This window comes from Loxodonta africana, chromosome 20 (genome assembly GCF_030014295.1).
Source record: "Loxodonta africana isolate mLoxAfr1 chromosome 20, mLoxAfr1.hap2, whole genome shotgun sequence".
NCBI lineage: Eukaryota > Metazoa > Chordata > Mammalia > Proboscidea > Elephantidae > Loxodonta > Loxodonta africana.
In genome coordinates, this window is record NC_087361.1 from 13,215,439 (window position 1) to 13,228,511 (window position 13,073).

At 40.8% G+C, this 13,073-nt stretch overlaps 1 protein-coding gene across 2 annotated transcripts in view; it reads right to left on the minus strand.

The window, feature by feature from the left end:
- TMEM45A (transmembrane protein 45A) overlaps nt 1-13,073 on the minus strand; it is a 115,854-nt gene that overhangs the window by 18,436 nt on the left and 84,345 nt on the right. The window contains exons 2-4 of one of the 2 annotated variants that reach the window (XM_023559049.2): nt 12,351-12,546; nt 10,780-10,992; nt 10,452-10,633 (exon numbers count right to left, since the gene is read on the minus strand). In XM_023559049.2, coding sequence (XP_023414817.1) covers nt 10,452-10,633; nt 10,780-10,992; nt 12,351-12,540 — 585 coding nt within the window. In that variant the 5' untranslated portion in view covers nt 12,541-12,546. Of the gene's footprint in view, nt 1-10,451; nt 10,634-10,779; nt 10,993-12,350; nt 12,550-13,073 lie in introns of both variants that reach the window. The other variant, XM_003418944.4, reaches the window with a different exon arrangement.

Sequence of the window (13,073 nt, forward strand, 5' to 3'; positions counted from 1 at the left end):
GGCTTAGGAGTTTTCTTACAATGGCCTTCCCGGTTTACTACTACCCTCGTTATAATGTCGCTATAATGATGGCAACAAAACACGTGCTTGTGGTGTCATTAATGTATTATTATTACCCTCATCATCCAGATGGGAAAACTGGGAGGTTTAATAACTGATGCCTTGCCCATGATCACACTCCTAACAAATGAAATCTTGTAGTTAAAAAAGCACATTGCTTATAATACTGAGGAAAACCTAATTCCATTTCTGTTTGAAACTTCAAATTGTCTGAGTAAATCAGAGAAAACCAAGCTCTGTGCCTTAACCATTGTTCCCATTTGTGGATTTCCTTTAGTTGGAAAGAGAACTACATTTGTACCTCCTGGGAAGTGTACCATCACGTGCTGTGCACTTTGCCTTCACTCCTGCACACAGACTTTACAATAACCTTTAGTCCTCTCAACAACCCCAAGAAGACATCATTAACCCCATCTTACTGAGGTGAAACCTGGAACTCAGAGACTCTAGTAACTTCTCCAATATTATACAGTGGTTGAGTAACTGAGGCAGGATTCCAGACTAGGGGTGTCTGGCCCCCAAAACTGCTCTTTCTTCTCCTGCACGCTTTCTCTCACCATGTAGCTTTTCTAACTGAGGCAAATGAAGGACAGTGGCCTGGATAACAGGGCCAGACTGGGTCATCTCAGCAGTTCTAATACAATCTGAACTATCAGCACTGAGATGGAAGTTGGTCTTCCACGAAGACATAACTGTGTTACCTTTACAACATGGATTGCAGACTGGAGGCCCATGAACCACTTCTAATTCACAGACATGTTTTATCTGGTCTGCACCCTTTTTGAAATAATTTGATTCACTGCTAATGTTTAAAAATTTAGGGAACATTACACAAATGTTTGCATTCTTGGCTTATTTGTAAAAATCAAAATATCTGGTAACACTAGGCCTGGATTCCCAAGTAGCAACCACAGACTGATGCAGGCTCTCACCATCACTTTTGTCATTTAGGTTACCTGCCTGGCTTTTTACCTTAACATTTCTTCTGTACCAAGTAAAGCAAGACAGACCAAGTGTGATGGTTAATTTTAAGTGTCAGTTTGCTGGGCTATGGTGCCCCGTTGTTTGGTCTAACACTAGCCTAAACGTGGCTGTGAAGTATTTTATTGGTGTGATTAACATTTACAATCAGTTGACTCTAAGTTAAGGAAATTAACCTTGATAATGTGGGTGGACCTCATCCAATTAGTTGAAGGCCTTCAGAGTAAAAACTGAGATTTCCAAGAGGCGAAGGAATTCTGCCTCAAAACCGTAACAGAAATCTCTCCGAAGTTTCCAGCTCCACCACCTAGCCTGTGGGTATCAGACAAAAGACTGTTGAGTTTTCAGCAGATCACATGACTGACAGATTTTTTGACTTCCCAGCCCCCACAGCCTCATAGGTTAATTCCTTAAAATCTCTCTCTCTTATTCTCTCTGTCCTGTTTCTTTGGAGAACCGTGACTAATTCACAAAGATTTTCTGTTTTTGTGCTGTTGTGCTGGCACTATTGAATGTATTTATCAACCAGTGTCAGATTTACAAATTTTCCCAAAATATTGCATCAAATCAATTTAGCAAGGCACTTTAGAATGACTTTTTTCCTACCTTTTTGTACATCCCAAAAGACAGGATGCATCTGTAGCCTATATTTTAGATCAGTGATAGGGAAACTAAGTAATGCAGGACCCTGCTGTCCACCCGCAAGCAGTTGCAAAGACAATACTGGCATCATCCCTGTGTCTCACCCACCCAGGGCTGGGGCCTCAGCATTAGAACATGGCTACATTCTGAAAGAATGAGATGTCAACACCACTGGTAGACGTCATCCAATTAGAGACCTAAGTTTGCAATGCTCTGAAGCTGCGGGAGGAAAATGCCGCCCAGCTGGTTTGCCTGCTGCTTTAGATATATCCATGTTTTACAAGACACCTTCCCTGGGAAAGCTCTCTGTGGGAACCGAAGTGACCAAAGCCAAGGTCCCTGAAGCTCTTTGAAGAAAACAAGAATTTCTAAGTCCTCTGTGCTCAGTCTTTGGAAATGACAAGAAGGAAACTCAAGTCACTAGTCAACTCCTAGTTCAAAGGGCATAGCCATTTAAACGTGGGTGTCAGGACCATGGAAATCTGCTTTTCATGCCCTCCTCACAGCAACTCCTGGAAGTAAACAGAGAAACTCTGTGTCAAAAAAGGGGTTTTTTTTAGGGAGGGTGAGTGTAAGGAAATATGGACTAGCTTCCCAGTTCTCATTTACCAGTCTTGCCAATGTTCCTTCAATGCTGTCCACATGACCCGCCTACCACTGCTTGGGAAGTGACTTTCTCCAGCTCCCAGAGGTAAACCTTTGCAGTCGAGACCAAAATAAATATAGAGGAAGTCAGCACAACTTGACCAAGGCAAAGTACAGAAACTTCACAGACACATCCAAACACCCTGAGGGACTGAGTTACTGGGCTAAGGGCTGGGGACCATGGTCGTGGGGGTCATTTAGGTCAATTGGCATAACAAAGTTCATAAAGAAAACATTCTACATCCAGCTTTGGTAAGTAAAAGCTTGCAAGCGGCCATCTAAGATACATCTACTGGTCCCATCCTGTCCTGAGCAAAGGAGAATGAAGAAAAACAAAGACACAAGAAAAATATTAGTCCAAAGGACTAATGGACCCCAGTACCACAGCCTCCACCAGCTTGATCCAGAAGAACTAGATGGTGCCTGGCTATCACCACCAACTGTTCTGATAGGGATCACAGTGGAGGGTCCCAGACACGGCAGAAGACAAATGTAGAACAACATTCAAATTCACACACATACACACAAAAAGACCAGACTTGCTGGTCTGACAGATACTGGAGAAACCTCCGAGACCATGGCCCCCAGACACTCTGCTAACTGAGAACTGAAGCCACTCCCAAAGTTCACCTTTCAGCCAACGATTAGACAGGTCTATAAAACAAACAGTAACACATGTGAGGAACGTGCTTCTTAGTTCAAACATGTATAGGAGACCAATGGGCCAACCCCTGCCCAAAAGCAATGATCAAAAGGCAGGAAGGGACAGGAACAATAGACTTATGGGAACGGGGAATTGGGGTATGGACGGGGAGAGTGTTGACACACCACCAAGATTGCAACAAATGTCTCAAAGCAATTTGTGTATGAATTGCTGAATGAGAAACTTATTTGCTCTGTATGTTTCACTTCAAGCATAGTTAAAAAAAAAAGGCATTTGCAGAGAGGTAAGTAAAAAAAAAAAAAAAAAGACCAAAATAAGCAAAGCAGTATCATATTACCCATCACATGTATACCGCATCACATTCCCTAAACTGAAAGCCCAGATACGATGGTAATGTTCGTTCATCTTTCAAATCCCAGTTTGATTTCATATGCTCCTGGAAGCTTTCCCTACCCTCTTCCTCTGGAATTAATAGCACCCTTCTCAGGGTATGAGTTTCACTTTGATGTGGTATGGTGAAATCCATGTGAAATTGTTCACTCAGACTAGTAAATAAGCTCAGGTAAGCCCGTGCTTACCTTGTTTATTGAATAATTTGCCCCTGCTACACAGAGACAGAAAACAGGATTCATAAGATGACGTAGCCTAAAGGATTTTATTTTCATTTTTTAAATTGAATGATGTGGCTAGGTTACTGAGAAAATTTTTTCCAGGAAAGAAAACATTTTTATAGATTGGGAGGGGACTTCCTGCTATCTTTGCACATTATCCAATTACAGTACAGTCTTGCCCCGCACAACGACAGTTCGGGCAACGCTCAACCACATAGACTTCCGTGGTCTCATAGTGTTCGGAAATCCTGATCAGAGAATGGAACTTAGCTGACTAACCAGATGTAGCAAATGCAACAGCTTCCCACGGGCAACACCTGGGCCTTATGACTCCTGTATACAAAACGATCGACCTCCCAGACGTATAATGGTACAGTACATATATAACCTACAATACATGTATCTTGATAGTCATAACGAATGCCTACGTTACTGGCTTATGTGCGTACTTTACTGTACTTTCTAACGTTACTTTAACGTGAACTTTCCCTACTTACAAATAAGTTTGCTGTATAACAGCGTAGGCTTCGTCTCCTAGGTAGCACCATCCGATATCATATATCCCGCGTTCTCTCCAGTCTTGTAGCGTTATCTCTGTTTAATTTTCTTTCGAAAATATTACCATGAAGTGCATCATGGCGACCAAATGCCGCAAAACCAGTGCTAGTGACAGCAGCGGCAAGCGGCAAAGGAGAAGTGTTGATTTGGAAGTGAAATAAAAGGCTATTAGCATGAAGGTGGACGATCAGTGGGTTCTCTTGCTGGTGATTTAGGCATGTCACATTCGACAGTCACTACGTTCCTCAAAAACAAAAAATTCTCCAAGCTGTTAAAGGATCAGCTCCACTGAAAGCTACAAGGCTAAGGAGAATGCAAGAGGCACCTATATCAGATATGGCGAAATTGCTAATGAGGTGGATTGAGAACCAAACATAAAGGCGAATCCCTCTCAGCAGGTTGCCATCACTGATGAAGCATGAAGCTTGTTTGAGGTCTTTAAGGAAAATGCAGGACCAGACTATGATACGAGTTTAGGGTTAGCTCTGGGTGGTTCAAGTGCTTCAAACCCATTTTTTGCTGCAGAATGTGAAAGTGAGTGGTGAGTCTGAGAGTGCTGATACGAAGGCAGCCAAAGAATTTGTTGAAGACTTAGATAAACTAATTGTAGGGGAGGGTATTTGCCCCAACAAACTTTTGATATAGACGAAGCCTCCTTATTCTGGAAGCAAATGCCTGAAAGGATCTTCAGCCATAAGGAGGCCAAGCCAATGCCAGGCTTTAAAGACAGGGTGAGTGTTGTTAGGAGGCAATGTTGCTGGCTACGAGTTAAAGCCATTTGCTATTTGGCATAGTGAAAACTGGAGGGCTATCGAGAGCATTAACAAGCATACCTACCAGTTTATTACAGCGCAATACAAGTTCTGAATGACATAGATGCTGTTTCAGGATGCCCTTCTCAATCACTAAGCCAGTGAAATTAAGAAGTACTGCTTGGAAGAAGGCACACCTTTCAAGATTTTGCTAATTGTAGACAATGCTGCACGACATCCCCCTTTCACCGGTGACCTCCAACCCACCAACAAAGTGGTGTTCCTCCTTCCAAACACAACCTCTTTAATCCAGCCAATGGACCAAGGGGTTATTTCAGCATTCAAGGCCCACTATCTGAAGAGAACCTTTGCTCAGGCTATGGCGGAAACTGATGACACTGGCAAGACACTGATGCGGTTCCAGAAGGAGTACGTTTACCACGGCATGAAGAGCCTTCCTTGAGCCTGGGATGACGTGACCGAAGAGTGCATGAATGGCATATGGGAAAAATTACTGAAGCGATATGTGATGACTTTAAGGGATTTGAAAAAGACGATGAGATTGCAAAGATTAACAGAGCTGTTGTCAACATGGAGAACAACCTGAACTTAGACAGACGATGAGGACATTGAAGAACTTCCAGAGGTGGTTCCTGGGAAACTAACAAACCAAGAGTTGCTGGAGCTAGAGCAAGAAATGAGTGGCTGAAGAAGAGGCAAGGGAAAAGGAAAGTGCAGCAGAAGACCAGGTGCAGAAGAGGTCCCCTGGTAAGGGGTTAGCCATATTTTTTGCAGACCTGGACAGCTTGCTGGAGAGTGCTGAAGAGATGGACCCAAACACTGAGTGCTTTTCACTGACAGAGAGGAATGTTCATGAAGTGTGTGCTGCATACGAGAAAAGAAAAAGCAAACTAGGCAAACAGCACTGGACGTATTCCTGAAGAGCCAACGCCTCCTCAAGAAGAGCCCTAGCCAGGTTCTTCAGGCAATACCGGAGATGATATTGTTGGTGACAGTCATCTGTGGAGGTTCTTTGACCTGAAACTCTTCCAGGGGAACACTGCAAGGAAGTTGAGAGTGGTGATGATGTGGATGACCCTGACCCTCTTTGTTAAATTGTGTATGATATAGGCTAAGAAAGTATTTACATAAAAGTTTAAAAAGTGAAAAGAAATTATGAAGCTTAAAGTTAAAAAAAGAAAAAGTTTACCAAGTAGCCTAAGGTAAGTTTATAGAAATAAAACAAGGAAAGTATTTATTGTACATACATCTGTACAGGATATTACAGTGTATAGTCATTTAGCATAAATTCAGTGTCTTGTACAGTACAGAGCTGTACTGGCAACAGCCTCCAGACTCACCCAACACTGTTAGCCCAGTAAGCTCCAGTTGTGCTAAGTGCAGGTTACGTATTAGCCTATGTATACAGCACTCTTCAGCTGAACATGTGTACAGTAGTATATATTTACAATGTATTATTATATTATGTATACAGTATCGAACAGTGTTAACCTACTTAACCCATATATTACCTTGCCAGATACAAAAAAAAAAAAAAAAAACCCACCCTCTTCAAGTCAATTCGAACTCATAGTGGCTTTATAAGACAGAGGAGAACTGCCCTGTAGGGCTTCCAAGGCTGTAAATCTTTACGGCAGCAGACTGCCACATCTTTTTTCTGCAGAATAACTTGTGGGTTCAAACCGCCAACCTTTCAGTTAGCAGCCACATGCTTTAACCGCTGTGCCACCAGGGCTCCCTTTGCCAAATAGATACATTAGCTGAAATACAATACTGTTTGTGTACAGTATCTTGGCTACTTAGTCAATACAGGTACCCTACAGTATCCCATATAGTTTTGCTAAGTATATAACATGGTGCTCACACAATAACCAAATCACATAATGTCCTATTTCACGGAATGTACCATGGATGCTAAGCAATGCATAACCATATTTGTTTCTGAATTATAAAAATGTGGCCAGTCTGAGAATTTGCTTCATTCAGTTCATATCTCTACCCTTATGGTTCCAAGAGTCTAGGTGTGTGCTTTCTCCAATCTGTTTATACATATTTTAGGTGCTAAAATTAACCATATGTGGAGATGTACCAAGAAAAAAGACAGTGAAAAGCAAATCATGATGTAATATTACTAGCTTAAGACAGAGATTCAGCCGTAAAACATTGCCACGGCACACATACATGGAACAAAACATGGAAACCTAATAAATTCACCTAATCTCTAGACATGTTTGTCTCTGGAATCCAGGAGTGGAGAGGGGTACTACAGCTAAAACTTCATTTCCTGCCAGTGCATGTGTTTGCATTGGTATTAAATGTTCATTTTTCTTTAAAGCTCCAGACATTATTTAGTCTGGCCACAAGGTAAAAAAGGAAACTCTTCTAGACATATTGGTAGATGGAAAACATTTTCAAATAATCGTGGAATTTATGTCCAAAGTCTTTAACCTCATAGCTCTTCCTTAGAAAAGCTTTTTTTTTTCCCCCTTTGTTGCGGGGGGGGGCATCATTGTCTCTGCCAAAAGGGACAACATTAAGCCAACCTGTTCTCAGTTGTGATATACCCCACAGGTTCCTCTCTCAGATGCTAAACATTATTAATCATCAACTATTAATTGAATGCTAATTAACCTCATTCATCCTGCTCTTTTCTTATTTATTATTATTTTATTATTATTATTATTGTTCTTTTCTTCAATTCTCTTTGGGTTTCTTGTTCTTACTGTCTAACTTTATTTGAATATTTAACTCCTTAGCCAACTTAATCTAGTCACTATATCATGAGCCCAAGAAAGAAAGGATGTATTTTTTTTTCCAAAAAAATGGAATATTTACAACCACTGACAACAAGCCAGAACCCAAAGGAAGTTGCAATACATGTCAAAGGTCTATAACATACAGATCACATTTTCTGCCAACAGAGCAATTAAATTAGAAATGATTAATAAAGGACAAAAGAAAATGTTTGGAAAATCAAGAGCACACTCCTAAATAGCTCATAAATTAAAAGAGGAAAACTCACGGAAATTGCAGCATTTACAAAATTGCCCAATAATGAAAAACTACCACACTTCAAAACTCCTGAGAAGAAGCTCCAGTAGTGGTTAGAGGGAAATTTATAACCTTACAGGTATGTATTTAAAAACGAGAAATGCTGAAAAATAAATGAACTCAGCCTCCAACTTAAAAAGCTAGAAAAAGAGAAGCCTCTTAACATTAAAGCAGAAAAGAAAAATATAAAGAAATCGACAAGTCTATAACTGTCATATAAACCTTTAATATACCTCTATCAGAAAGTGAGAGATCAATCAGATGGAAAACTATTAGGGATATAAACCAAAAAACAAAACCCATTGCCATCGAGTCAATTCTGACTCATAGCGACCCTGTAGGACAGAGTAGAACTGCCCCATAATGTTTCCAAGAAGCACCTGGTGGATTTGAACTACTGACCTTTATGGTTAGCAGTCGTAGCACTTTACTACTACGCTACCAGGGTTTCCATTAGGGATATAGAATATATAAACAGCACAATTAAGGAGCCTGCTTCAGCTCTGACCTTGAGAGGAGTCCTTTTACATCATTTCAGTTCCACGGAAGAAGACCTGGTAGCACAATAGTTAAGCATTTGGCTGTGGACTGATAGGTTAGCAGTTTGAACCCACCAGCCATGCCATGGGAGAAAGAGGTGGCGGTCTGCTTCTGTAGAGATTAGAGCCTTGGAAACACTATGGGGCAGCTCTACTCTGTCCTACAGGGTAGCTGTGAGGTCGACTCTACTTAATGACAAGAGGTGAGTTCCATGGGGGCCAAGCACTTAGTCACCATGGTCTACTCTGGACCTGGAGCCAGGGGGCCTGTCCTGCTCCAACTGGACATTTCCGTTCTCTTCCTGGACTCAAGGTTGCATTCCTAAAAAGGTTGCATTCCTTGTTTTTGTTTTGTTTTGTTTTATTGCAGGTAGGTATTTTTCACTTTCTTATTTTTATTTTCCAGGCATTTTGTGATACATTGTTTGTCATTGCTATGTCTTGGGAGCAGAGGAGGTATGCCTGAAGCATAAACTCACTGTGTCATCTTAGCCAGAAGTCATCTTTTTAAAAAATTTTTTCATTTATTTTTATTTTTGAGTGCATAATATATGCACTTGGTAAAACACTCTAATCAAGAGGTGTAGAGGACATAAGAGTGTTTTCCATACTGTTCTATCTCTATCTGGATTCCCAGCAGATGATAAATAATCTAGAAAACAACTTCGGTATGTTACCAGCTGCCGTCAAGTTGACTCCAACTCATGGAGACTCTGCATGTGTCAGAGTAGAACTGTGCTCCACAGGGTTTTCAATGGCTGATGTTTTTGGAAGTAGATCACCAGGCCTTTCTTCCAAGGTGCCTCTGTGTGGACTCAAACCTCCAACCTCCTAGTTAGCAGCTGAACACGTTAACCATCTGTACCACCCACGGCCTCTAAATACAGTAGTTATCAGTTATCACATTATAGAATAGTTGTGATTTTTTCTATGTCATTATTCCTTCAAAATAACCAAGTAATTAAAATAACTAAGCCCCTCTTCACTAGCCTCCTCCCCAACAGCCTTTCTTCTAAAAAACAAAAAAATTTTTTTACATGTTTAAATATCGCCTCTTCCCTGTCTCCCGTTTTGACCTTGATGTTTTTCTCCCTGGTATTTTCCAGTGCTTTCTGATCACTCCGCACGTGAAATGCCAATCCCTGAAATAATCTCATCATCCCAATCCCTGCTCTCTGGTGACTACAAATCTCTTCCAGTAAGTCTTCCTTGATTAAACTACATTCAGCTTCCATCCCAACTTTCTTTACGTCTATATATGTGTATCGGATCATGATTGGTCAGTCTCCATAAAGTATATGTTCACTGACTGGAATTCATACTCTCAACAACGTACCAATGTTAGGGAGTCAGCTCTTTCTTAGGGAAAGAGCCTGGGATTTGAGGACAGACAGATGCACGTTTGAATTCTACCTCCATTATTGTGTGCTTGGTCTCTATGAGTCTTCCTTATCTGATGATCATACCTAACGTCCAGATTGTTGTGAGGACAAAATGAGACAATGTGTATATATAAGTCCAGTACAGTGGCTGGCACATAGTTGTTTATTAAGAAATAATAGTTTTCTCCATTTCCTGCCTTACATATATTTCTTTAGCTTACTAGCATAAGGCTGTAAGCTGCTTTAAAGTCAGGAACTGCTTCCAGCTAAAAGCACCCGTTGAGAGTTCCTACATAATGGAGACTCAGGTGTGTCATGAAGATATGCACACTCCACTTCCGTCTCACCTGCTCAGGCAATGCTCCCACTAGGGCTGCTGGGCCACAAACTGGAAACATCACCTCTCAGAGGCCCATTTTCTCATTACAGGTAGCACATGGGGGTGGGGGACAGTCTCTGGGTTCTAGAGCAAGCTGCCCCATCAAACAGAGAGGAAAGGTTACAGGCAGAGACGCTAGGTACATTAATGGGAGACCTCAACTTACTTGCCAGAACCAGGTCCCTTGAAGCAAGATGAAGCTTGGCTGCAAAAGCTCCAAAATTATGTTGCTCCTCATGAAATCGATGAAGGTAATTAGGCCTGTCACAATGATGACCAACAACAGCAGCTGGTGCACATAGACGTCCAGCATGTCTCGGCCATGAGTGTGGTTGTAGAAGACAAAAGCTGAGAGAAGGAAAAAAAAAAAAAAAGCTTGTCCTTTTCAGTGAAACTAAGGGCCACCCATGGTTTGTGTTTTATGATGTTCCTCACTTGATGGCTTGATTCCTTCACTCTCTCACTCTTTCTCTCATTCTCCCTCACGTACTTACCCTCCACAAAAAAGGCATTTGACATCATTAACTTGGCTAAGGAGACAGGAAGTGAACAACTGGTGTAACATAAGATGTTTGTCACACCAAACAGCCCAAAGAAGAAATACATAGTGCAATGTTGCCACTCCAGGAGCTGGTTCCACTGGCCTTCTTCATAGTCATACAGGGTCAGGTGGGGCCCTCCAGGAACGAACTGTTCCCAAGTCATCCCTGCAAAGGAACGTATCAGTGTTTTAATAGCATTCTCCATAACCTAACCTAGAACGCAGAAGATACGGGAAGTTTAGCCCATTGTTTATTCCAATCTATTCTGTTTACACTGATGTCTCTCTCCTAGGCATTTCCCTAATAGCTGAGCATTGGTGCTTTAGGCTTTTCTTTTATTTATTTATTTTTTTAAGGTTCATATACCAGTTCAGACAATCGATTTTAGTCAAACAGCTATTTCAGGTCTTCAAGTTCCACTGCCTATTCCAATGTAGTGACTAAGGTAAATCCTGAATGATTTGAGTGTTTGGATTTGCAGGATCAGTCCTGTAGAGGCTGATTACTTCCTTCTTAGACATTACATCTTTGGGTAGCTGCCACGAAGTAGGGGTCGTGTTTGGTTCAGGATAAAAATGCTGAAGCATTTAGCTTCCCTACCCCCATTACCTGTTGCCGTCGAGTTGATTCCGACTCATAGTGACCCTATAGGACAGAGTAGAACTGCCCCCATTGGGTTTCCAAGGAGCACCTGGTAGATTCGAACTGCCGACGTTTTTGGTTAGCAGCTGTAGCCACCAGGGTTTCCAGCTTTTCCCCAGTAAGTTTAATTGAGAACGTTCAGATAGATAGAGCATATGGTCTACTCAGTCAGAGATGCTGTTTTATTTGTTAATCTGCAGAATTTGGCAAAGAAGCTCCTCCCTTTGGAAATGGCCATCTCTATAATTTTTAGAAAACCATTAGCAAAGACCTACTGCCACGAATAAAGATGAAGAAATCCAGTGAGGAAATGGGAAGTTGTATTTTTCATGAAAGAGAGGCTACAGTGGAACTCTGAGAACATTTTCATAGGCTCTTCATGGTCAGTGGAAGGGCCTTAGCACTCATCTGGCCTGACTTCCCTCTCCAGTTTAGGAACCAGGAGAAAAGAATGAATACATAAGGCAAGGACTTCCTCAGCCTTGATCCCTCTCCACAGCCTATCAGCAATGATTTATTATTGGCGATTTCCCATAATGGCCTCAGTATTTTAGTGTCATTTTGAAAACTTTTCTGATAGAGTCTACTCTTTTGGGTGTCAGAATAATTGACATAAAATTATTTCAGAGGCTCCAAACAGTACTATAAATTCACCTTGACTAAATGGGCAAGTTAATTACTATGACTAACTCATCATGGTATAGTCCTTTTTATAAATATAAAGCATCACCTTCCTAACAAACTAATAAATATAGTTAGAATGTGTTAAGAAAAATTTGAGTAAAAATTCATTTTATCAACTTCTTGATTTCATATTGAATTTTTTTTGCATGTAAAAATACCCAAAAGGAGAAAAGAGAGCACAGAAATAGTCCACTCACCACTTAAAGCCATGCCAACTATAATGATTCCCTCCAAAACTTCTACTCGATGGAATAATGCCTTGGAACCAAGGTAACAAGTTCGCTTGTACTTTTTGCAGGCATACTTTAGAATGTATTTCATACTCCACCATAGACTGATGAAACAGAAAAAGCTTCCAGGCAGGGCATGACCTCTGAAACTCCCCATCTCGACCTACTAAGACAAGAACACACAAAAAATGAAGACATTTCATTTCTAGAACCTGGCCAACACATTGCTTGTTGTCTTCAGATGACTGTGGGTACAACACTGATTTCAAAGGATCAAATATTACTGTGACAGTAGTAGATCCTATTACAATATCAACAATACCAATAAGAAGAAAAATTCACATTCATTGAACTCATTTGGCACTGTGTCAAATATTTTATATGAAATCTTCCACCAAATCTTTACACACTCACAAACCGGAATTATTACACCATTCTCAATTTAGGATACAGGTTTAGAGAAGTTAAATGACTTGCTCAAGTCTCACAACTCTTAAGTAAAAGTTTCGTTGTTTTTCATTAACAGGGAGCACAGAAGGATTTTTTTAATGATAATATCTACTTCACCGCAGAATTGTACTTTAATCATGTTTAAAAGGAAAGTAATACGACAGTTCTACTTTATGCTTAAAAACTGAAATGATAGGAAAGTGCCTACACAATTTTTTAAAATAGATAATTTCAAGTATC